We start from the raw sequence: 27,776 nt of genomic DNA, 5'->3' as shown, positions 1-27,776 counted from the left end.
TAGAGATGTTTATCTGCAGGCATATCTGTAACACAAACAAGATATTACCACTCGCCTAAACCACCATTAACCAAGAACCTCAAACACTTAAGGCCAAGTAGTAATTTAAAGAAAGAAGAGTTGAAAAGAAAAGGAAAGAATTAAAAAAGAGAGGGGGGGGATGAAAGTTCTTATGTAAGTCTAGCATTATGTTGTTGTTGGCAGTAGTGGTAGTGGTGGGGTGGAAGAAATTGGGTGAAAATAGTGGCAGCAGCCATTAAGTCGCTGACAAAATGGATGAACTGTTGAGGTTGCCAAGCAAAATTGTTACATTAAATATTTAGGAGAGACATAGAAGTGGTCAATAACTCTGCTTTGACTTTGTTGATATTTTGTATGTCATATCTATAGCTAGCACACAAATGATCAAATGTTCACATGCTGGAGTTTTAACAATGGAAAGGAAGCCAGAGGCAGGAAGGTGGGGGTGGGGGGAGAAAGACAGTAAAGGCAGTCAGTGAGTTAATAAGAAACAAAAAACTTGCTTAGACGTCACCATTACTTTGCAGTTCTGCAAAAAGATACTTTCTCTTTTACTTGCTCCAGTCATTAGACTGCGGCCATGCTGGGGCACTGCCTTGAAGAATTTTTACTGAAATGAATCAACCCCAGTACTTATTTTTCAAACCTAGTGCTTTTTCTATTGGTCTCTTTAGCTGAACTGCTAAGTTATGAGGACATAAACACACCAACACCAGTTGTCTAGCAGTGGTAGGGGACAAATAAAGGTACAAGCACATATATACAACAGGCTTCTTTCAATTTCTGTCTATCAAATCCACCCACAAGGCTTTGGTTGGCCTGAGGCTATAGTAGAAGACACTTGCCAAATGTGCCACACAGTGGGACTGAACCTGGAATCATGTGGTTGGGAAGGAAGCTTGTTACCATACAGTCATGCCTGCACTTATATATACATCATACATGCATATACACACACACACATATATATATACGTGTGTATATATATATATACACACACATACATGCGCTCACATATTATTTTCATTTTTTGTCCACTTTCCTCTTTCCACGATTGCATGGGTTGGACTGTGTGTCATGATCTTAAGTCAGTTCTTACTCAGAGTTAACTTCCTTCTAGACAGGTTGGAAAAACCATGTCTTGTACTATTTTTGCTTTGGTTTTTATGCCTAGATGCCCTTTGTAAATAGCAACCACTTCACAGAGTGTACTGGGTGCATTTTAAAATCAACCAAGCAATAGAAAGGTTGCAATATCTGTGCAAGTCTAAAAATTCCTATCAGCCCTGTGTTTTATGTATGTATCATATGTATGTATGTATGGAAGTGTATGTAAGTAAGTAAAGTTTCGTTCTTGAGTCATACCGACTCATAAGGGCCCATTTCCTGGTTTCCATAATGTATATATTCTCCACCTGGATGGGACGCCAGTCCATCACAGGATTATTCATTTTTACCAGTTGAGTGGACTGAAGCATCCTGAAATGAAATGTTTTGCTCAAGAATGCAACACATCGCCTGGTCCAGGGATTGAAACCACAATCTTATAAGCATAAATCCAACACCCTAACCACTAAGCCACATGCTTCCACTGTGTGTGTGTGTGTGTGTGTGTGTGCATGTGCGTGCATGCACATTAGATATTTTCTTATTCTGTGCCTTGAACAGACTCATGAGACAAGGGCTTATCCAGATTTCCAGGCCATTTAGGTAGCTGGAAGTACAAGACTTTCCTTTGTTTGGGGTGCTGGCAACTAAACCAGCAACCCTACCAACCCTTGAACCCTTTAGAATTTAATCCGGCTATATGCAGCCAAATATTCTATCTGTTTTATGTTTGAACTGACCAGATTCAACCTCTCACACCTACCCTACAATGCCACTCTAAAAATATACAAAGACACCATTGAAATCTTGAAGCTACAAGATAACATGTGATTAATTCAAAATAATGTGAATAAATAAGGGTTACATTTGACAAAGAAATCTAAATGCTAAAGGGTTAAACCTCCCATCATACTTTTATTTAACTTTTAGGAGACAACAGGGCTGATCTATTGGCCGAAAAGTCAAATGACAAAGAAGATTGTATTAGTTCATTAAATTTCCTACAAGAATATACATAGTTTTATATATGTAAAATAATTACTTTATTTTTTATAATTCTTTTTTGAAAAATAAGTGCATGCTCTCTGTAGGGCTTGTGAAAAAGGTTCTGTCTTCTTGGCACTGAAACTCTAAATGAGGTTCCATCTCTAAAGGGTTAAGAACAATTTGTTTACTCATGTTGCAAACACCAGTAATGTTAAAGTTAGAATTCTTTATCTAGCCAGTTTACATTATTCCCATTTTACCATTGTGGAACCTGCTGTTTGTAAATTTATCATCATTTGAGCCAGCTCAGTTTCTGTTAAATTGCCCCCTGTCAACTTAGTGAAGGCAGATACATTGGATGATATAGTCATGGATATGAAAAAGATAGGATGGTCATGGCTGGAATGTCTTTGATTGTAGGTCTGCTCAATCAGCACTGATCCATAGCAATAATATTAATAATAATAATGGTTTCAAATTTTGGCACAAGGTCTGCAAGTTTAGGGGAGGGGAGCAAGTCAATTACATCGACCAACAACGCTCAACTGGTACTTATTTTATCAACCCAGAAAAGATGAGAGGCAAAGTCAACCTTCATGGAATTTGAACTCAGAATGTAAAGACAAACGAAATGCTGCTAAGTATTTCGCCTGGCCTGCTAATGATTCTGCAAGCTCACTGCCTTAAATAATAATAATAATAATCCTTCCTACTAAAGGCACAAGGCCTGAAATTTTGGAGGAGAGGACTAGTCAATTACGTCAACCTCAGTGTTTCACTGGTACTTGATTATCGGCCCCGAAAGGATGAAGGGCAAAGTCAACCTCAGCAGGAATTTGAACACTGGTACTTAATTATTGACCCTGCAGGAATTTGAACTCAGATCGCAAAGACAGATGAAATGCCGCTAAACATTTTGCCCAGCGTGCTAATGATTCTGCTAGTTCACCACCTTATTATTATAAAAGCATTCTTATTTTCATTTTAATTGATGAGTGCACTTAAAGCTTGCCAACATGAATTATATTAATGTATAAAAAAAAGAAACAAAAAAAAAAGAACAAATATAAAGGTTTCTTTATTCCTAGTATTAGTGTCATAAAGAATTAATTAGTTGACTATTTGTTATTAGATGAACCTTATTGACCCCAAGTTGAGATGATGGGAGTTAAACAGGATTTGTGAGATTGATGCTAATCTGAAGGAATTAGTGGTGTCAGCGATGATGAATTAAGGCTGCGTCAAAGGTTTAAACATGCTTTTCATCATTTAATAAATAAATTAATGAGATATAAAGAAAAAAGCAAAACAGGATTTATTGAGATATATGCAATGCATTTTGAGCTATGTCTATGCATGATTGTGTGGTAAGAAGTTTACTTCCCAACCACATGGTTCCAGGTTCAGTCCCACTGCATGGCACCTTGGGCAAGTTTCCTCATCTATAGCTCAGGCCAACCAAAGCCTTGAGAGTGGATTTGGTTGACAGAAACTGAAAGAAACCCATTGTATATATATATATATATATATATATGTATTGGGTTGTCTGGAAAGTTCATGTTGATTTTTAAAGGAAAGAAAAAGGTCAATAAATACTTGCCATTACATTTTTAATCACCCAAATATGAACCATTTTGTTGCACAATGCGTCTCCATCTTTCCTTCAACTTGAAAATACCCTCTTACCAGAATTGAGGTGGTTTCATGGCAAATAAGTCGAAAGATAAGCTACTATAAATCAGCACGAACTTTCCGGACAACCCAATATATATACATATATATATGTATGTATGTTTGTGTATGTGTCTTTGCGTATGTGTTTGTCCCCCACCACCACTTGACAACCTGTGTTAATGTGTTTATATCCGCATAGCTTAGCAGTTCAACAAAAGAACCAATAGAATAAGTACCAGGATTTACAATAAAAAAATAACAAGTACCTTAGTTGATAAGTTCAACTAAAATTCTTCAAAGTGGTGCCTCAGCATGGCTGCAGTATATTGACTGAAACAAATAAAAGATGGAAGATTAAGATTACTTGAGACAAATGGTTCTCAACTGGGGTCCACATGGCCCCTGAGGGTCCATATAAGATTTTTAGGAGTCTATGCTACAAAATAGTAAATTGAGGATCCACAATAGTATTTTAAAGGTCCCTGAAAAAATTTTGCTTTAGATGTATGTATTGGTATGTATTGCAAGAGACAGTTGGGTTTCTTCTCTCTAATATTGTTGTTGTTGGCACTCCGTCGCTTACGACATCGAGGGTTCCAGTTGATCCGATCAACGGAACAGCCTGCTTGTGAAAGTAACGTGCAAGTGGCTGAGCACTCCACAGACACGTGTACTCTTAATGTAGTTCTCGGGGACATTCAGCGTGACACAGTGTGACAAGGCTGACCCTTTGAATTACAGGCACAACAGAAACAGGAAGTAAGAGTGAGAGAAAGTTATGGTGAAAGAGTACAGCAGGGTTCACCACCATCCCCTGCCGGAGCTTCGTGGAGCTTTAGGTGTTTTCGCTCATTAAACACTCACAATGCCCAGTCTGGGAATCGAAACCGTGACCCTATGACCACAAGTCCGCTGCCCTAACCACTGGGCCATTGCGCCTCCACTCTCTGACATTATACATAGTTCAACCTATACAAGTTGATGTGCAAAAAAGAAAATAGGAATTTTGAAAGTAGTATCTATAAAACTAGCTTTTATTCTGGTCCACCAGAATAAAATAGTTATCAAAGGGGTTCATAGATAAAAAAAAAAAATGGTCGAGAACCCGTGTTTTAAACCCTTTTCTGATGCTGGTGCAAAAGTATTAGTGGTGTTAGTGGATAAAACTGAGTCAGAGATTTAAATATGCTTATCACTATTTTAATAATTAAATGAATGAAATATAAATATAAAGAAAAGCAAGGTTTATATATGCAATGCCATTTTGAGCTAAGTATGCATTACTTTAGATCCATTTCAAGATCAATGCAACACTCTAAGCTACTTATTAAAATAGTAAAGCTTTCAGATTAATTGTTATAGAAAATATTTGGTTGAATTTTCACTTGTTTCCACTCTAGTTTAGGATTAATTTTAATATGTAATCCCATGTTAGTTTTTAATTATCATCCAAACATTTGCTTTCTGGAATGGCACACGCACACACACCTCTCTACTTGTAGTTTCTAATTTAATTATGATTTACACCTGTGTAAGCAAAGCTCTTTGATTACTTAAACTATGCTGCTTTTAACTATGAATTACACTAAGATTACACTTGCCTGAGAATTTATATCAACGTTAATGTAATTATTCCAGTTTTAGTTTGCTAATTTCACATCTGCTGTTACAGAAAGTTCTGCCAAGGAATCAGCATCACTTTAGCACAGTCCTTACAGTGAAGGCAGGAATTTATACAGTTAGTTTTTGGTGGGGTCCTGTCAGGTTGTGGACTTCTAGAAATGCTAAAACACAATACATTATATTCTAAGTATATTGTTGAAGTAAAATACTGAGATGAATCATTAACCCTTTAGCATTTAAACTGGTCATATCCAGCCTATATATTCTACTTATTTTATGTTCAAAATGGCCAGATCTGGCCTCTCACACTTACACTACAATGTCATTTGAAAAATAAACAATCATATCATCAAAATCTCAAAGCTATGAGATAATGCATGAATGATTAATTCAAAGCAATATGAATAAGCATTACATTTAACAGCATAATCTGAACACTAAAGGGTTAAAGTGCTTCTATGCGGCTGCTTGACCTACTAGAAATAGCAAGTAATTTCTTTGAAATCATGTTCTACCATTTTAAAAAAGGCACTGGATAATGTAATCTGGAGTGTATTATGTGCTATGAAATAAAAGACAATATGGTGAATTCTTTTGATCATAGGTCTGCTTGGTCATAACTAGTTTGGTTTGCCTCTTATGTTATTGATTGATGGTACCTCATATTATCGGTTACCAATTCAGGTAAAATGGTCAACTGGAAAATATTGAATATTTTTTGTTCTTTATCTATATAGATATTTTGACTGTGCAACTTAGTTTCTGTTATAGTTTATAAATATAAATTTCTGCCTTCTAGTTTTTGTAAACCAAGCCGTCCATCTTGAAGGTTACAAATTTCCTTGTCTTTTCCCTCATTGTCTGTTGAAGAATTTTCATTTTGATTCTTCAATTCCATATGGAAATTAAATATAAAAATTAGACCAGTTCAACTCCAGAGTAGGATGTAACCTCATCAATCAAAATTGGACAACATTCAGTTCCTTGGCCTGTGGTATGGATTGAACCTGAAAGCTATGTGGTTGTAACGTAGGACCTTTACTTCACAGCTATCATAAGAACACCACACTCTATACAAAGAAAGTATTAATCATTCTCTCTTTCTCACTCTTTAATATTTGATATGGACTTTCAATAATAGTGTTCTAGTTTATCTATAGAAAATAAAAATCACTATGGTTTTTCCAATTAAGTAGAAACAAAAGGAAAATTTCTCATTATCAGGTTGTGTAGTTTTCCACTACCAGTTTAGCTCATGAAACTGACGATAAACAAACAAACAACATTATTATGGATAGTCAATAAAAGTAAAATCGTTAGCTATTTTTGTCTTGTCCATTGATCCATTGCGTTTCCTGAAGGATGATAACATAAGTCTAACAGGATTATCCCTTACAAGTATTTTAGATTAATATCTTGGGTTAAATACAGTTTTACAAGACTCAACAAATTAAGATGTCATTTTACTGATATTTTATCAGTAGTCATGAAAACTTTGCTGATGGGAGATATTATTAAATTGCTATAAGTATCTTTTAAGTAGATGTTAACCTAACTAAGATCTCAAGGATGATGTTTTGTAGCTGGCATTAAATGGAGGCATATTGCATATCATTTTTTTTTCTTGTCAGATTAATGGAATTTATTTCCTTGAGGGCTCAGGTTAGATTTGTTCCAGTTTTACCAAGCAAATACCATTCATGATGAGTATCACTTATTCTTGGAGCTTTTTCATTGTTGTATGTCAAATTCGTACATTTAAACATTTCCTGTAAGGTAATGGAGAAGGTGTGGTTACTAAATCATATGTATGCATGTGTGTCTATTAGGAAGTGTTTCACATGCATTATTATTTTGTAGTGGTATTAACAAATATCAATATTTAAATATAGGTATTTTACAAACCAAAGCTTTGTGAGTGGGTTTTAGTTGATAGAAACTTAAAGAAACCTTTCATAAATATAAATAAATATATTTATATTGTTGGCAGATGACAGTTGTCTGCTGTGGATGCTGGAGCTACCAGATCACATGATTTTGATGTACTGTGCCTCTTCAGTGACAGCTGCCTGCTCGCCACATGTGAGATTTGGTTAGTATGCAGTGAGTGGGTAACTGTCACTGAAGAGACTCAGTACATCGAAATCCATGATCTGGCAGTTCTGATGCTTATAGCAGACAACTCTTGTCAACAATATAAATATGTGTGCTTCTATGCATCATGCATGAGAAGAACTCTCAAGTCAAATACCACAGTATTCGGTATTCTAACAAAATATCCACTTTAAATTGGATATAAGGTTTGCCATTTGGTATAAATACTGCTTCTGTTGCTAATAAAAAATTTTTTTAATAAGCCTACTGGCTATTTGTGACATCAGTGCTTGAAAAGTCACTGTAATTCTATATATCATTGGCAGTGAGATTTAGCTGATATGCAGCAAGTGGGGGTCTGTTACTGAAGAGACACAATATGTTGAAATCATGTGATATAGCAGTTTTGGCACCCAAAGCAAACTATTCTCATTTATAAACTACCTGCATCAACCTGCTATAAAAGCAGGTAGTAATTTTACCTTGTACTTATTCTTAGTGCAAGTTTTGAATAGTGCAGTTCGATTTTAACAGATATTTTTTCAAAGCTATAATGGAAGTGACAAAGGAGTATATTTGGCATATTTTGCTTTATGAGTTCAATAAAAGCAACAATGCAACGGAAAATGTGAGGAATATTAATGCCATCAACAGTGATTCCAGAAATTCCAAGCTGGAAACTACAGCCTAGAAGACAAGCCTCATCCTCAAAGATCTGTAGAGCTCAACGAGAACATCCTGCAAACACTGGAGGAACAAAATCCTATGGAAACTTTTAAGGAACTTGCAGAGAAGCTTAGATTTAGTCCTTCAACCATTCATCAACACCTGCATGCCACCAGAAAAGTCAGCAAATTGGTTCAGTGGGTTCCTCACAAAATTTACGAGTCTCATCTCGTGCAGAGAGTGAATGTGTGCTCTTCGTTTCTGTCACGACTCATGAATGAACCTTTTTTCTTTTTGGACCGAATAGTGACTGGTGATGAGAAATGGGTTCTCTATAAAAATGTCAAGTACTGGAGGAAGTGGGTAGAGAAAAGAGAAACATCAACACACCAGGCTAAAGAAGCATTTTCACCCGCATAAGGTGTTATTTGTTTGGCGGGATATGAAAGGTTTAGTCCACTTTCAACTTTCAAACCCATATCTTTGTGCAGCTGAGGATTGCTCTGCATTTTATATTTGATGTAATGTTCACATTGCCTTAATTAAGTGGAGTCGCATGAAACAATCGTACTGCATTAACTTTGGATATCCTTGTTACTTATTCCTGGTGCCTCAACTTAAGTACCATTTTCACCTGAATCTAAATATATTACATATATATATATATATATATATATATATATATATATATATATATATATATATATATATATATATATTGGAAGGTTTGGAGGTGATGTACAGGAATTATATATTAGAAAAAATAATAAGGTACTCAGATATCTGGATGGTTGTACATTTACAGATTTTTTATGTCACATGTTTTATAAATATTAGCGCTTGCACCTATTCTTGTAGGTTCTTCAGATATAATTTCACTTCTGAGGATCTGTCTCTTTTTATAGTATTATTGAATGTGTAGGGGTGGAGAGAGATATATAGGATAGTAAAAGAGGGTAAGGAATGGGGAGAAAAGTGTCCCCCCATTCCTCACCCTAACAAATATAAAATTGATGATAATATATTTGTGCATGTGTAGCACAGGTGTGTGTGTCATCAGCATTTTAATGACATTTTTCCATGCTCACATGGATCTGACAATTTGTTGAGGCAGATTTTTTTGTGGCTGGATGCCCTTCCTGTCACCAACCCTCACCTGTTTCCAAATAAGGTAATATTTCCCCTCAGCCAGACATGTTTTCACCAAAGATTGGAAATGAAGAACACTGCTTGCATGATGGTGACCTGGAGCACCCTCCCTCCCTCCCTGGGTTTGTTGACATGTGTGCTACATGTTATCTCAATAGTATGCACTGTAAAGTGGTTGGCATTAGGAAGGCCATAAGTAGCTATGCCAAAGCAGACACAGGTGCACAATACAGTCCTTTGACTTATTGGATCCTTGTCAATACTTTCCAAATCATATGCTAACAGGGAACATGGGCTATAAATCCAGGCTTTGGTCAGCCCAGATCTATAATAGGAGACACTTGCCCAAAGTGCCATGCTTTAGGAGTGAACCTGGAACCACAGCCATACCAGCACCACAATATGTGTGATTCTGTGTGTGTGTGTGTGTGTGTAGCAGCAAGAAATTAGACCAAGTTGTCTGCTGCTGCTCTCACCTGGAGATCACAGCAGCTTGAAACTCAAGTAACAAGTGGAATACGAGTTTGAACTTTTGTTATTACATTTCTGTTGAAATACATAGCTTTTGTTTCAGTTAATTTTGAAAATGAAGAATTTACTAAAATAACTTTGTCATTATTAAGTTGGTGTTCAGAAAATAAGTTAACATAAAATTTTGATGGAAATTTTAAATTTAGATCATTTTAAAACAGAAAGTGGGGTAATGGATATCCACAAAGGAGTAATAGATATCCTGCCACAAAAATCACAGATCCTCTGACCAATGAGTGAGTGTATGGGAACCTTTGTCCAGTTTCAAACTTCTTCAAAGACCATAGAGTCAGATTTGCAAAGCATTGCTGGAGAGCTAAAGATGAAATTGTTAGTGAAGTTCTTACATGGAAGCCTACACAAGGAAGACCTAACAGAGGACGACAAACCAAGACCTATATGAAGCAGATTTGCGATGACCTAAACTGTAATCTTTCTAACTTGCCGAATATGATGGATAATAGAATTGGATGGTGACAGAATGTTACGGGAATCTACACAAGCAGTGCAACCAGATTATGATGATCAGGCAGGGTTAATTAAACTCTATCTATGTGTTTTGTGTTTGTACAAATACATACATACATACATACATACACACACATACACTTTAATAGAAAAAGAAAACATCTTTTCTTTGTGGATGAATGGGAAAATACTTTTGAAGTCTATATGAATGGTTTGAAGTCTTTCTACACAGCAAAACATTAATCAATTTGTTACTGGAAGTGAGAGCGGCCACATTAGGATGAGAAGAAGACTATTATATTACATTATATTGATTTTATTCAGTAGACCTTAAAATGTGTGTGTGTATGCATTTGTGTGTGTGAATGAAGATATATACTCTTTTACTTGTTTCAGTCTTTTGACTGTGGCCATGCTGGAGCACCGCCTTTTAAAAAGCTTTCTGTCAGAAGTGGGATATATATATATATATATATATATATATATATATATACACATACACATGTATGTGTACTATGTTTATATGTACATATATATATCTTAATGTATATACATGTATATGTACATATGTATATCTATATATGCATATATATATATAATATTCATAGATTATGTAATCATTAATTGGAATATTTTATTATTGCTTTGGGTTTTTTTCCCTTTGTTTATCTAGAGATTCCACTACTAAATAGTTATAATACTAAATCATTAGTACATTAAACTCCTACTGCAGACATTTCACTGCTTGTTTCAGCTATCATTTAGATTATACCACTCTATAGCTAGTAATTGAAGCTCAAAATTACTTTTAAAAATTCATGAAATTCTCTAAATTTATATAAGCATCAGAAGATAGTTCAGATTGGCATAAAGCCACCTCCCCTTCTCAAATTGTGTATGTATATACGTACATACATACTTGTGTACCTGCCTGCATGTAGGCAGTATGTATGTATGCATGCATACATATATGGCTAGATTACAAGAAAGCCTTTGGATCTGTTCCCCACTCATGGATGCAAGAAGCCCTCAACTTGTTAAAGTTCCAGTCAAAATAGCCAAAGCTGATCTGACTTCATCATGGGCCACCATCTTGAAATTAAATACAAAGAGTGACTGTATTATCACTGATAGAATACAATATCGCAAAGGCATATTCCAAGGAGACAGCCTCTCTGTGATGTTGTTTATACTTTCTGTAAACCCCTTGTCATTCATGTTAAAGAAGTCTGAAGGGTATCTCACTGGTTCACAAGGAAACAGAAATACCAAAATTACACACTGTTTCTTTGTGGATGACTTAAAACTTTATGCAAAGAATATGCATGAGATGAAAAAAGAGCCTTGACCTAGTTACAACATTCTCAAAGGATGTAGGGTTAGAGTTTGGTCAGGACAAATGTTATATGGTTGTGAAAAGGGGGAGAACTATAAACCAGACTAGAAGCATCTCTGTCAATGATTTGACCATTTACCCTGTATCTGACAAGGTATGTTACAGGTATCTAGGGGTAGATGAAAATATATCTTTCAGTGGTACCTGTAACAAAACACGTGTCACTAAAGAATATTACAGCCGAATAAAGAAAATTTGGACCTCAGAACTCTCTGCATTCAATAAAACAGTGACCCACAATGTGTTTGCAGTGACAGTACTCATACCAACATTTAGGCTGCTTGATGAGATCTGAGCCATTGATGTGAAAACCCAAAAAATACTAACAAGCACACATAATTTCTACATAAACATTGATGTAGACCACCTCTACCTAAAACATAAACAAGGTGGTAGAGGCTTAACATTGATCCAAAATGCCTTTGAATATCGCATCATATCCCACATCATAAGCAGTTGTCCGAAAATGTCATCTCGATATTACCTACTGATGAAATATGGCATTGTAGCTAGGACACTCTGTAATGAAATCTTTCAGAAGGATAATCTTGAGGACAAAGAAATGAAAACCCACAATATGGTAAAATCCATAGCCATTCATAATGAAAAGGAATACTGGTGGAATGTATCAGTGAAGACCTCAATAAAATGCAAGCACAACAGACTTGATATAATGATTTGGGATTGAGAAGAGAAACTATGCACAGTTGTGGAAATTAGCGGCTCAGCAGATGTTAACATAAAGCTGAAGATCAGTGAAAATGAGAACACCTATGCTGAATTATTGAGAAATCTACAGTTATTCTAACTAGATTACAAGTTCAGGTTTATACCTGTAATTATTGGAGCCCTGGGATATGTAACACACTGCATAAATACTAGTCTTGAGAAATTAGGCTTCTCAAAACCAGAAAGGAGAAAGCTAATTCGAAGGCTACAGATCCAATCCATCGCTGGAACTGTAAAAATCTTTAAAACTTTCCAGAAGTTTATCATTTAAATATATATGAGCATGTCTAGATATGTAACTCTATGCATGAGAATACATACATAAAACACACACACACACACACACACACACAATCAAACAAACAAAAATATCCTGTTATTGATGTTGAAATTCTATTGAAGGAACCTTGAATCAAGGTTAGAAACCAATTCTTTCTCTATTGGCAAGAAATATTGAAATAAACTACACACACACACACACACACACACACATACATAAGCAAAACAAGGAAAAGGAAATTTTTTTGTATCATTTTCTTTCTCCATTACACATGTTCCATTTTCTAATAAGTATTAAATGATTTACATGTTATATAGACATGTAAGGAATTTCCTATTAGAAATATCATCAGACATAGCAAATTTTTAATTAAATTTATATAAAAAAATTTCTCTCCCTAACATGAAATTCTTTACATCTCTATCTAACATGCAAATCTTTGTGATTTCTATTAAACAATGAAAGATGTGTAATGGAGAATAAATAATGTCAAACAATTTCCATTTTCCTGATTTGCTTATTCAACAATTCTGTAAATAATTCCATAATCCTCAATTTTAATGTGTGCTTTGATTACAAAAGTAATAATGGATACATATTGATTGTAATAATGGAAATAAGCAGATGTATACCCTAAATATCAATATAATACATTCATATATATATATATATATATATATATATATATATATATATATATATATATATATATATATATATATATATAGTGGGGAGTATGTGTGTGGTATGAAGTTTGCTCTCCAGGTTCAATCCCATACATGTCACTATAGGCAAGTATCTTCTACTATAGCTCCATGCCAAACAAAGCCTTGGGGATATGTAGCAGGAATTCAGACTCTAACCACTAAGTATTTGGTTTGGCACCGTGACTGAGCCACCACTGTTTCACATGATTGATCTATAGACCAACTCATCAGCATGAAGCTGTAGTGTTATATGGCTTGCTCAGATGTTCTAGAATTTACCTTTTTGTCACCCTATATAAACCCATTGGTGCCTAATTCACCAGGCAGAATGTTGAGAGTGGCCAACTGATTCACATGCCTCACCTCTTGCTAGGCAGATGACCTCTGGCACTCGAGCTGACAGCTTTGGACTTTAGCACAGACAGGCCGATTCTGAACATTGTAAGTAGATTTTATGGATATGGTGCAGTTTTTCTCTCTTCCCAGTCAGCAATTATTAATATTTTTCATTATAAATAGCCAACACCAACTATATTTTGTTTGGCAATAAATATTAGTGTTAAATGCTATGAATTTGTTTTAGTTATTCTACATGCAACATCCTCCCAAGAAAGAAAATGTGAAGCCTGGTACTTATTTATTGGTGACTTTTGCTGAACCACTAAGTTACGGGAACATAAATACACCAAACAAACACACACACACACATGTATGACAGGCTTCTTTCAGTTTCTATCTATTTAGTTGATTCAAGGCTAGAAGACACTTACCCAAGTGCCATGCAGTGGGACTGAACCCGGAACTATGTGGTTGGAAAGCAAACTTCTTACCTCAGAGCCATGTCTGTGCCTGGTTTCCTTGTTTACTTATTCATTTTCTTTTTGTCCTTTTTGATACAAATTTAAGAAATTGACACTTAAATGACAATTGTCACTGCACTTACATAAAACATTATTTTTTTTTTTTTTCATTTTCAAGGAGATCCCAAAGATGGAATCAGATGGTCAGGTGACCACCTCTGAAGAGATAGAAGATATAACCCCTCAAGCAAACAACAACTGCGGCGCCACAGCCAGCAGTCAGGTCAAATGGAAGAAAGACATGCTCACAGATATGGAACCAATTGAAGGGAAACGACAAACAACAAAAGGTATGGAGCTTTTATGCCATCTGATTTTTCTCTTTGATTGTTCTTCTGAATTTAGAGATCAAATAAAGCTAACAGAAGATATAAGTGGGAGAATGGTAGAAGTCATGGTTTTCATAGGGGCTCTTAGCTGCAGAATGTGTGTGTATATGTGTGTACATGAGTTTGTGTGCATGTGTATATGTACATGTGTATGTGTAAATATTTATCATCATATGTCTTTGCATGACACTTGTTTGGGATGTCATGCTTACATCTCATGTAAGCAAATGTCTTGTAACCCAAATGCGTTAAGGTATGAAATCCAGTGAAATGAAATATATTCGTGTGTTGCTGTCTTAAGAAGCAACATCACCATCTTCATTTAACGTCCGCTTTCCATGCTGGAATGGGTTGGACAGATTGACTGAAGACTGGTAAGCCAGGGAGCTGCACCAGGTTCCAATCTAACGCAGCTCCCCAGCTTAGAAGCAACAAGATATTGAGTTACTCTCAGACCATGATTCCAAAACTTGCAACAGAGTAGGTTTTGCTTAGACACTCAAGGCCTAGGTAGGAGTGTTAGATTTGGTGACAGAGGAAAAGAATAAATACAACTCTTTTTATCCAACCCAATTTCAGCTTCCAAGATACATATTAGCTTTCAAAAATGCAAAAAGACTGTTAACTTCACTTAAACACTTATTATTTGGTGGGCAAGTGTCTTGTACTATAGACCCAGGTCAACCAAAACCTTGTAGGTGGATTTAGTACATGAAAACTGAAAGAAACATATTGTGTGTGTGTGTATGAGTGAGTGAGTGTGCATATGTTTGTTCTTGTCTTGACATTATATAATGTTGTAAATGAATGTCATTCATTTCCAATATTCTGCGTAAACATGTCTGAACATGAAATATTATCTTGCTTGGAAACAGGTGAGGGTTGGCAACAGGAAGGGCATCTGATTGTAGAAAAGTTGCCTCAATAAACTCTGTCCAATCCAATGTAGGCATGAAAAGTGGGTGTTAAATTGGCAATGATGAAGATGTCAAATTTTTCGTCCCACCAACTGCAACTATGTCGCTGATGCAGTTCCAATGATACTAAATAATAAATGTATATGTGAAGATAACAGTTTTTGTGTGTTTTTGAATAGCAAACTTGTGTCTTCCACACTGTAATTGTTTTAGTTTCAACACATGGTCTCAGATTGTATCACTTGCCTGGCAAGCACACTCCAGAATTTTCATCTAATTTTCTATATACTTTCTTTAAAAGACTTAAACATGGTTGTGTAGTATCAAAGTTCACTTTGTAGCCACATGGTTCCAGGTTCCATCCTTTTTCAGTGCACCTTGGGTAAGCTGACCAACCATATGAGTGAAATTGGTTGACTGAAACTGTACAGAAGCTCATTGTGTGTGTATGCACATGTGTTATGTGTGTTTGTGTGTGTATATATATATATATATATATATATATATATATATATATGTGCATATGTGTATGTAGATTTGTGTGTACGTACATGTGTATGTATGTGTCTGTGTGTACATGAGTTTGTGTATATGTGTTACATACATGTGTGTGTGTGCACATGTATGTGTGTCTGTGTGTAAATATTTATTTCTATGCCTTTGCACGACCCTTGTTTTGGTGACAAGGGTGTCATGTTTACATCTCAATATGTCTTATAACCTGAATGTTTTGATGTGTGAAAACCAGTGAAATGAAATATACCATATTTGAAAGATAGATTAGAGTTGCTGACAAGTAGGGCATCTAAGCCATCAAAAACTACTTCAGTATGTTACCTCTATTCTATGCAAGCATGGGCATAAAAATAATGATGGCATAAGCCCATTAAATGCATAATGTGGATAGAGAAGTTGCTACAGTAGTAGACAATCTACCAATAAGTCAACTGTTTGTATCATGTTGCCAACACTTGTGTTTAAGGCCAATGCATTAAACTCCTAAATGGCCTAGACCTCCTTTTTCTAAATAGGTACTGAGAACAGATACAACTTATCATTGTAAAAACTACCATTATACTAAGACTGGTATGTATTTTGTTAGTTTACAGCTCAATTCCTCCTGTGAGCATAGTATGTTTATCCATGTTGAACGTATTACCTCCCTTAGAGTGGATTATGTGTTGCATAGGGAAAGAAGTAAATGTTCATGGCTTGTCAAAATACTAGATTTGAAGCATAGTGTATACAACTACGACAGAAGAATTTAGACTACATATGTAACAGAATTTAGTATCTTTTTCATTTCCAAACTGAAAACTTGCCAGAGTGAACTTCATCTTTCATCTGTCTAGATCAGTCATGGGCATCCTGCAGCTGTCAGGATTTTTTTAATAGAATACCTAACGAAAAATTACCTAGTGCAGCTCATCTGATGGTGGGCCATGTATCATGTGGCCTGCTTCTCGAACAAGGTGGGCCATGTATCATGTGGCCTGCTTCTCGAACAAGGTGGCCCATGCCTAGTCTAGATCAGTAATACGATAGAGAAGCAATTCATTCAACTACCTTCCTCATTTACTTTGTGTTATTATAAGAAATGATTATGTTGTTGATAAACAAGTCAGTAGAGTAATATATTTCACAGCAGTTAATTTGACTTCTCTTCAAAGTTCAGCTCCTGCTGCTGAGATCAATAAAATAAGCACCAGTAATATATGAGATTGATTTAACTAACTTATACTCTTCTTTTACTTCTTTCATTGACCTTTACCAAATGAAGTGTTTGATTTTCTTCTTTTTGTTTTTGTTTTCTTGGTTTTATTCCAGCCAAAATCTCTGTCAACCGACCATGCAAAGAACATTCATTTCTAACTGATGTGGCTGATGTCCGGATGATGGAACAAGGTTTACTACAGCTACTTGATGATTTTCATTCTGGGAAACTCCAAGCTTTCGGTATAGTTTTGTCTCTTTTATTAACCCATTTCTTCCTATATTATTCCAAGCTTTATTGTCCAAAAAAAAAAAGAAACTTCATTATCCCGTGTAATTCATTAGATGCTTGTTATGAAAATACTAAAAGCAATGATAGTAGAACTGACAGAGCACCAGACTAAATGCTTGGTGTTTAGATGCCATTGCAAGGATGATGTTGTGGTGTTTAGCTACTCTATGAAAGGTGGATGTGTGGTGCTTACATTTCATAGCAAAAATGAATTTGTGATGTCTAGGTGCTGTAGGAAAGATAAATCTTGGCAGAGTCATCTTTTGTGACTCACAGCAAAATTCAGTACTGGGGTTGATATGTTTGACTAAACCCTTTAAAGCAGTGCCCCAGCATGGCTACATTCCAATGACTGAAACAAGTAAAGGATAAATCAATTAATAAATAATATCAACAAATTTCAATTCATTACTTGAAGTATTAACTATCAATGTACTAGAAAAAATTGAAAGAAGAAATAATCCAAAGAAATTCATTCAATGAAACACAAAAAATAGACATACAGGTACAAACAGGAAGTCTTTTAACATTCTAAAAATGAGATTAAACTTTAATTGCAGTATAGGACTTTAAGAGTTAATATTTTAGGATCAATTACTGTCAAGCTAGACTTTGCTTTTCAGTCTTCTGCAGTTGGTAAAATAAATACCTATTATGTGTTTATTGATTTAATTAACCACTACCTCTCCTTACATAGTGTGTAGTTGTGTAGCAATGACAGAAGTCCTTATTGTCATCTTACATGTGCTAAATATATTTTCCCTACCAAAAGTTTTCTCAGAATAGTGGAAATAAATAACACTGCTTGTATGACAAGGATACTCATTTACAATTATCATATGATGTCAAGACAAGGGAGGCATAAACACACACATACAACTGGCTTCTTTCAGTTTTTGTGTACCAGATTCACTGACAAGACTTTGGTCGACCCAGTGATATTGTAGATGACACTTGCTCAAAGTGCCATGCTTTGGGACTGAACCTGTTGGGAAGCAGCCTTCTTACCCACACAGCTGCTCCTGCACATGACTCCATTACTGATACCAAATCTCTCAGCCCTGAAGTATAGAGCCCTGAAACCAACCCTTTCCTGAAGTCAATAGGTGTGAGTTAGTAATATACTTAAAGCCTACTTAAATTTAGGTAAACTTGGTTGTTTGGTTCTACATGCCATGAACATAGACACAGATTGATGCTGTAAACAGGATATGAACAATGGATTCTTGGCCGATTGTCCTTATTAATTCAATCATCTGTGGACCGTCACTTTTGATAAACAGAAAATTTTTTTTCAAGATTGAGGCACAAATTCTTGTATTTTTACTTTCACTTTTATAATGATATTTTTTTAGTTCTTTCTTTACCAGCTTTATCTGTAACGTAGTATTTATGTTTCCTAGGTGTTGATTCCTCCTGTGAGAAAATGGATCAAATTCGGGAGCAACAAGAAAGACTAGCTCGCCTTCATTTTGACCTTGATCTTCAGCAAGATTTACACAGGTAATTCAAAACAGTTTGTTATAACTTTGTTTACACAAACTTTCTTTGTAGTTAATATTACTATCCTTATTATTAGGGTGCTGGGCTGGCTGAATTGTTATCACATCAGGCAAAATGCTTTGTGGCATTCAGCCTATTTTTGTATTCTGAGTTCAAAATCTGCCAAAGTCAACTTTGCCTTTCATCCTTTCAGGGTCAATAAGCTAAGTACAAGTTGAGCACTGTGACTGATGCATTCAACTTGCCTATCCTAAACTTGTGCTAAAATTAGAAAGAATATTGTTATCCTTATTCTTATACGTGGGTGAGTCAAAAAGTAATGCCATTTTGTTTAGGACGGGTATAATTACCAACACAGGAACATGTATCATACATCAAAATGAAGCTGGTCCTCTGTGAATCACATCCCTACTTCTCAACATAGTCACCGTTTCTCACAATAGCAATGTTCCACCTTCGAATGAGAGCATGTATCCCTACCCCGTAAAATTCTGTGGACTGTTCTTTGAGCCACTTCTTCACTACAGTTTTCACTTCCTTGTCACTGGACTATCATCTCTTCACCCCCATGAAAGTGGGTTTGAGAGGCAAACATTATTCCAGTGATGAGGAAGTGAAAACTGTAGTGAAGAAGTGGCTCAAAGAACAGTCAGGGCAGGGATACATGCTCTCATTCGAAGGTGGAACATTGCTATTGAGAGAAACGGTGACTATGTTGAGAAGTAGGGATATGATCCACAGAGGACCAGCTTCATTTTGATGTATGATACATGTTCCTGTGTTGGTAATTATACCTGTCCTAAACAAAATGACATTACTTTTTGACTCACCCTCATAGATAGTACAAAGAGTAGAGCAGCAGATTAAATGCTCTGTTGTACAAGATTTTTTGCCTTTTATTTCAAATTCAAATCCAACCAGGGCTTAACATTGCTGTATATCTAGTTCAATATAAGTACCGGTTAAATATTGAGGGTGATTAGCATTAGCTCCATAGACTCATAAGGCCCCCAGGCAACTGCCCAGTGTGCCCATGCCTTAAACTTCTTGATACCAACCTGCCTGAAACTACCTCTGGTTCCATGACACAAATTTCCTGTTTTAAAATGATCTAAAGTAAACCTTCCATTAGAATTTCATACTAATTTACGTTCTTAAACACCAGCTTTATAAGGACAAAGTTATTTTAATAAATTTGTTATTATTTTCAAAACTAACTGAAACAAAAACCATGTATTTCAAAAGAAATATGTTAACAAAAGGGTTGAGGTAATACTGGGATGTGGCCAATGTGGTTACTGCACAGGGCAGCTGAAACTCATGCTATGTTAGGCCCTAGCTAACTTCATTTTGTCAGAAAATTAAGAAACTGTTTGTTTGTTCACCTATCTACAATGATGCCTTGACTGCTTTAAAAAACATTTTCATTTAGGCACATTGTGAAGTCATAGCATAATAGAAACTCACCCCTCACAAATCACTGACTATAGAGTCTGTTGATGAATAGTTAAGAGCTCTTCAGTAACTCAGATTTGATTATTACTTCAAAAGCATCATGGTGGACACATATGAAGATGTTTATATTTTGGATTCTTTCATAATTGAAATCTTCTGCTTGAATACAAGCCAGACTACTGGAAATAAAACTCAAGCTTTAATTCAATTATAAATCAGGCCTGTGTTTTAGAAATGACTGTGAAAGATTCTCAAACTTAGGATTGTGCACTTTCAGTTGAAAATAGTGCACTAGCCTCTGGCAAAATGAGAAGAATTATTTAACTTGTGAAATGAATCAGACTGCTATAAGAGCTCCTCTCTTATGTCATTGCAATCTCACCATCAAAGTCAACGGTTTTTAATGTGAGAAATCTCTGCAACATTATTACACCCAATGTCCATTCCATAATACTCTTTGTTTCAATTATAAGGAAATGGGACACTTTTCAAAGGTTTTAGATTTTCAAAAGATCAAATAAGTTCTCCTTTTCTGTCTTTCACACATGCCTGCTTACCTTCAACATTATAATCCTCTATCGTTGGATTATCCATTCACACAGCTTCTCTAAACAGGCTTATTGATGTGGGTATTTTTACATGATGACATGGGTTCTTTTTATATGATCTTGCGCCAAACAATGGTTGAGGTAACTGTAGCATAAGGAACTACAAAGAAAGAAAACATCTACAATGGTGACTGCAAAAAACCTCCCCAGAAACCTGAAAGGATTTAGTTCTATGAAAAGCTAAAGTGCTTTATAAACATTTAATTTATGGACAGTTTATGTCTGTATGAATCTATTCAAGCAACTCATTTCTTATCTCTAGGGTCTACACAAATAAGCACTGAACCGACACTGTATGAAAATTATTTCAAGTGGAAAAGTTAAGTATCTCAGGGTTGTATTCATGAGTGGTAGGAGGTAGGAGGCTGAACTGGATACTAGAGCTGCAGGTGCTGGTACAGTAATGCACCAGTTCCAGTATTTGATCCCAAGAAGAGAGGTTGATAAAAAGGCCTAACTTGCTAGCTTCAGTTCAGTTTTCATACCTATCCTCAACTTTGGTCATGGATGTTGGATAATAACTAGAGGAGTATGCTTGCAGACACAAGTAGCCAAAAGGGGGTTCCTTTGAAGGGACTCCGAAATAATGTTATTCCACAGGGTATGTTGCTCAAAGATCAGGGAGTTTCTCTAAGTGAAGCCATTACTGTGCATTGAGATGTCACAGGAAAGAATCACTAGACAGATTCTTCAAGACAAGCCAACCAACAGGAGACCTAAGGGTAGACCAAGAATGAGATGGTTGGATAATATCCATAGTGTCAGCTGGTCACACTCGAGATCTGATGACAGTAGCATTAAACATGACCTTTTAACTATGTGACCTCCTGAAACAGTATGTTTGTTTCTTTTGGTACCATATTTCTGTTGAAATACACATCATTTGTTTCAATTGATTTTGAAAATAATGAAGAATTTAGTAAAATTGTCATTGTTAAGCTGGTGTTTAGAACATGAATTAACATTAAATGATAGTTGCTTCTGATTGGGCCCTGTGGAGAAAGTACCTGAGGATTCTACCCCACAACCTTTTTAGAAATAGTGGGCAGAGAAGATAAGTGAATAAACGGTTTATAAATTGTTTTGTCATCAGTTTTCAGGTATTTTTCTACTTCTGAAGAATTTTTATTCTATTTTCAACAGACTAGACACAGATATGGCTCGTAAAACTGCAAATGACAATCTTGGAAAACTGATCGATCAGGTATTAAAGATTTTTTTCCTATAGCATTCTATTTTGTAGGCTCTCATAACCTTCTTTATCTTCAGGTATTTAAAATCATTGGGGCTGCTTTCAGCAAGGTATTTCTAGCAATGTTAATGTAACATATGTGACCCACTAGTTTCCAAGGAATACAGTTCGTTGTTATTATGCATGAGTTGTAAGTCCAAAACGCTGCTTTTTCAGAAAACGAAAAAATAGCTTCACCATTTCATTTCTTTTTACATTAGCAACAGTTTCAGCTTAACAATAATACTTTGTTGGATGCATAAAATCGTAACTCCATGCATATTTGATATTTTCACTAAGATATATTTTTGCAAAACTGTTGTATGTGTGACTTACTACACTTTTGAAAAATGCTTAACTGTTGTACAACACTGACAATTTTCATATCTTGGCATCTGAAGCAGCTGAAGATACGATAGTTTGACCAAAAGAACCAGCTGTTGCAAACAGAATTAAATATCGAAAAAAACACATTTGATTAAATTTGGATATACGACAGTTTGACATAATAGCAACAAGTTAAATTTCTCACCTAAGATCTCAGAACAAAATCTGTGATGATGAGATGCACACATCCACCAGTACCTAAGAGAAATTGATGTTGTATTTGGTTTACCTCCATAAATGTGATTTTGTTTGGGAAATGTTGACTATGCATAAATTTGTGTTTCTACTGGAGCTGATTCCAACTTATTGCATAGAATCTTTTGAATCTATATAATAAATTATTGAGGTTGTATCTCATCAATGTGTGTGTGTGTAGCATAAACAGAACATGAAAGATTGCTAAGAGATACATGGCGTATTTTGTAAATATGCTTGTTCAAGTATCATAAAAGCATGAAACTATTAGTAGTTCTTTAGGTTGTTTATTAAATTGATATTTATCTCTCACTGGATGGGGTACTTTTTGTGTTGATCCTACCTCTATTGGATCTATAAACTACTGTATATCATCATTTAACATCCGTTGTCCATGCTGGCATGGGCTGGACGGTTTGACCAGGGCTGGTAAGCTGGAAGGCTGCACCAGATTCCAGTCTGATTTGGCATGGTTTTCTACGGCTGGATGCCCTTCCTGATGCCAATCTCTCTAAGAGTGTAATGGATGCTTTTACTTGCCACTGGCACGGGTACCATTTGTGTGACACCAGTATCTGTCATGACTGCGACTTTGCTTGGCTTGATGGGCCTTCTTCTCAAGCTCGACATAATGTTAAAAGTGTCAGTCATTGTCTCTTTGAGGCCCAATGCTCGAAAGGAACTCATCCACTTTACCTCCGTGAAGCCTGGCTGCCAACAAATTTTTCTATTTTTAAAAAGAAAAAAAGGATTTTATCCTTTACATCTATACTGTTCAGTATCTATGCATTGAATAAAATTTATCTTTCTACTTGTTCTACCATACATTTCAGTGCTTCGAAAAACAAACTTGTTTGTTTACATATGGCGTATCTCTTTTATATTTTGATTAAATTAAATGTTACTTATTTCTCTCTTTTTTTTTTTTGCTTTCAGTTACAAAGTCTCAGTACATCCATGTATCCTTTTTCAATGTTGCACATTGATAAAAAAAATACTTTGTCGAAACACTTGACCATTGTTTAGTGATGTATAACATCTTGCTTGATAATCTCTTTCAGCATATATGCTTATGTTTTAGTCAGACGAGGAAGATCATCTTCCTACAGGTTGCTTGAGCTCAACATTGCTACCCATCATATCACTAGTCATTTTTATACTCCAGCCATTACTTTTTTTCAGTTTTGGTGGTTTAAGCCAGTGAGACTAAAGTGTCTTAACTTTGGACAGATTATATTATTGGCCTCTATTGTCTCTTTGATGAATGAGGATTCAGAAGGACACAGCTGCTTAGTATTCTTTGTTCAATGTTTTATCATGGTGTCTCATGTAGGATTTCAGGCCTATCTAGGATTTGCAGATCCAGTTGCAGTTTCAGTTTCCATCATTTAGGTGGAGATTGGACCCAGCGCTATGTTGGGCTCTTTCTTCCATCAGCATGTTGATCCTAGCTGCCTCTAAGTCAGAGATGGCTTGGCATGAAGAGGTTCTCCACTGGATTCTATTTGGTGCTACCAATTCCCATGTCTTCTAGCTATTTTTGCTAGTTTTCAAGTTGGTCTTTGTTTAAAATGTCCTTATAAAGCGCTCTAGATAAGTGAGTGTCTTCCATGGCCAACCACCTCAGTTGCACTTTTATAAGTGCCTTTAACAGGATGCAAATACCAACACTAAATTCTTGGCTGGTTTACCACTACCCTAACATCTTAGGTAAGTGGGGAATGCTAAGTTACAGAAATGTAAACAAAGCAACACTGGTTGTCAAGCAGTGGTGGAGTGGAACAAACACGTCACACAAAAGGTCTCCATGTATTCTCAGCCAACTTTGTATTTCTGTGGTTTTGCTCCAGTTTCCACCTTATTGTGATCTCTTCTTTCTCTCTACTTTGCTCCCAGCCAAGTAGGTCTGTATTTTCCTCTTCTTCTGGTACCATGTTGGTATAAATAGATTTTATTCTTATTATTACCATGTGGTTAAGAAGTTTGCTTCTTAACCCTGTAGTTTCAGGTTCTATCCCGCTGCATGGCACCTTCAAGAAGTGTCTTATACTAGCCCCAGATTGACCAAAGCTTTGTGAGTGGGTTTGATAAACAGAAACTAAAAGAAACCTCTCGTGTGTGTGTGTGTGTTTACATGTGTGCGCCTGTGTGGTTGTGTTTTCTTGTCTTGATAGTGTATGAGAGCCATAAGAGAGCATCATTATCATACAAAAAGCACCATTCATTTTTTTGTCTTCTATAAAAACATAAATCACAATTAATTTGTGATTTACCACCAACTGTATTTTGTACCTCCACATGGTACTTATTTACAGTAAAGTGGATTGAGTTTTTGAAAATCAATATATTATCCTGTTGTCTTCTTTTTTGTTCTGTTTGTTTATTTTTGACATATTAGTCATCAGTTGCAATCCTCTTTTATTTCATCCTTAATTAACAATTTAGACAAACTTTACAGCAGAAAGATGTTCCGCTTAACAATGCCAGTAGCCCCTAAAAACAAAAACAAAAAAAGAGACAGTACAACCAGCTTACCTACCAGTAATTCTCCCCCACTAACAACTGGGGACCAGTCAAATTACCAGTGACAGCCCCTTTCCTCTAAACGATAGGGACTCTGTGTAATTTTCGCTAAAAACTAACTTATCTGGAAGAACAAGCAAAAATGAAACCTTCATTATTTAAAGGAAAATAATAATAATAATAATAAACTAAACAAGTATTTAAAAACAATGCATAAAAAAATTAAAAGCTAAAGCACCAAATAACAATCTAAATGAATTATTCCTTTAAAAAAAAAGATGGATTTTTTTTCGAGATTTTTTTTTTGTATTTATATTTTCTGTTGTCATCATCAGCAACATTTACCAAGACATAACATTCCCATTGATGTGAAACTGTATGTGACCAGACAGTTTGGTTGGTTTCTGTTTTTTTCTTTATTCAAAATGCTGAATTATTTATTGCTGTCAGTTAGGTCGTTTGTGTGTGGGTGTGGGTGTGTAAAAAATTCACTATTAATGGTTCTTTAACAACTATTTATTATTCACTTTTGAATTGGTTACCTTACCATTTCTGTTTTGTTACATTTGTTCTTATCCTCTTCCTCTATCTTATCTTTTCTTTTAATTTCAATCCCTGCCTCTCTCTTCCTCTCCTCCTCACTATCCCTTCCTTCCTATATTTCCTTTCTTTCTCTCTCATTCCTATTCCCCCCACACTTCTCTTCTCTCTTTTCCCCCATTATATTTTTTTAAATTATAAAATTAATTTTTTATCAATTTAATAATAAAATGTACATTTTAATGAACTTAGAAACTATTATTTTTGTTCTTGTTATAAATAAATATATGTATTAAGGTAAAAAAGAACAAAATATCTATTTAACTTTTATCAAAATGCAAGTCTTGGTTTTTTTTTTTGGTTTTTTTTTCGCTTTTTTGGTTTTATGTATTTAGTTTTTTACAAAAGAATGGCCTGGAATAATGTATTTTTCAGTGAAGTTCTTCCTTCCCAGAAAAGTTAATTTTGGTGAATGATTATCAATTAGGAACTGTCACCCGAACACTTTTGAAGATTTAACATTTGTAATAATAATGTTCAATATGTTTAATGGTGAAATCCTATAAACATTTGTCATAGCAATTCTGTTTTGGAAAAGTGGATCTCAAAGCACACATGAAGCTATGAATAATATAGCATGTAAATATTAGGTTGAAAAACCTTTTTGAAAAAAAAAAAAAGTTAAAGGCTGCATGTTGGATTTGAACCTGCATTGCCAACAGATATGACAGGATGTTCTAACATTGTACCAAAGCAATCTTTTGAATTTCTCTATCCATTTTAGAAACTATATTCTTACCAGCAAGAACTGTATGTTGTTTATGCCATAGGAATTTTATAAACTTCCAAAACAACGTGAAGCAATTTCTGTTTTGGAATAGTGGATCTCGAAGCACATATAAAGCTGTAAATGATTTACATGTTATTATTTATAGCTTTATTAGCACACTGCATTTTCTCTAGAACTGTTTTCCCTGCCACTACCCTGGAGCTACAGGGGAGATAACTCATACAGTGACATGATGCACCTACAATGCATTGAAGGTTAAGATCCACTATTCCAAAAAAGAATTGTTTCACATTTTCTTGAAAGATTATAAAATCCTTATGATGCCAACAATTTGTAAATAGTGTTCAATACATTTATGGTGATTCCGATAAACATTATGAAATTATGACTTGATAAAAAAAAAACACAACTTTCTTGTGTGATTTGCTGGGTGAAGAGTTGAATGGTGTTTGGTAAGAAAGGTAAATTCATGTCAATCAGTTGGCTTGACTTCAGTCAGTTTGAAGAAACAGCAGATTTTACTGTGGCCAGATTACAAATTTAGGGCAATTTGAAAATTAAAGGATTAACCATTATTTATGTTGTTGTTGTCACCCTTGCATTGTTTCTGATGATTTCATTGATTTAGTTAAATGAGAAGGTTGGAGTTGTTTGTTGTCAATATAGTTATAGTTTCATTTTAAATATTTTTCATCAATCAAGGCTTTCTAGGCAGAAAGAAAACAGAAAATTGAAAAAGAAACCGGAGAGTTCCATGTTGATTGGTGGCATGCAATAATTTGTGTGTGAACACGCATTAGTGTGTATGTGTGTGCGTGAATTTTTACCATCTTCAATAGTGCAAATATTTATTTTAGTTTCACCATCCCAGATGGTTCACCATATTCTGGTTTGAATATTAGTGTGGAACAACAAACTAGTGAGATACTTCAAAAAGTATTTTGCTGGCATCCAGATGCCATCATTGGCCTAAATATATCTTTCACATACATGCACACACA

The 27,776-nt window shown here is 35.3% G+C and overlaps 1 protein-coding gene across 6 annotated transcripts in view; it reads left to right on the top strand.

Annotated features, from left to right (window-relative positions):
* The window catches only part of LOC106874829 (coiled-coil domain-containing protein 28A), a 58,319-nt gene extending 30,969 nt beyond the window's left edge, over nt 1–27,350 (top strand). For 5 of the 6 annotated variants that reach the window (XM_014922713.3, XM_014922714.3, XM_052973279.2 and 2 more), the window contains 6 exons: nt 14,411–14,582; nt 17,366–17,494; nt 18,947–19,046; nt 22,253–22,313; nt 23,859–23,881; nt 25,368–27,350. In XM_014922713.3, the coding sequence (XP_014778199.1) occupies nt 14,411–14,582; nt 17,366–17,494; nt 18,947–19,046; nt 22,253–22,313; nt 23,859–23,881; nt 25,368–25,419 (537 nt within the window). In that variant the 3' untranslated portion in view covers nt 25,420–27,350. Of the gene's footprint in view, nt 1–7,032; nt 7,075–14,410; nt 14,583–17,365; nt 17,495–18,946; nt 19,047–22,252; nt 22,314–23,858; nt 23,882–25,367 lie in introns of those variants that run through there. The other variant, XM_052973278.2, reaches the window with a different exon arrangement.
* The last annotated feature ends 426 nt before the right edge of the window (nt 27,351–27,776 follow it).

This window comes from Octopus bimaculoides, chromosome 15 (assembly GCF_046866305.1).
Source record: "Octopus bimaculoides isolate indiv1 chromosome 15, ASM4686630v1, whole genome shotgun sequence".
Taxonomy (NCBI): Eukaryota; Metazoa; Mollusca; class Cephalopoda; order Octopoda; family Octopodidae; genus Octopus; species Octopus bimaculoides.
Note: the sequence above shows the minus strand (reverse complement) of the source record. Positions and strands in the feature narration are given on the sequence as shown.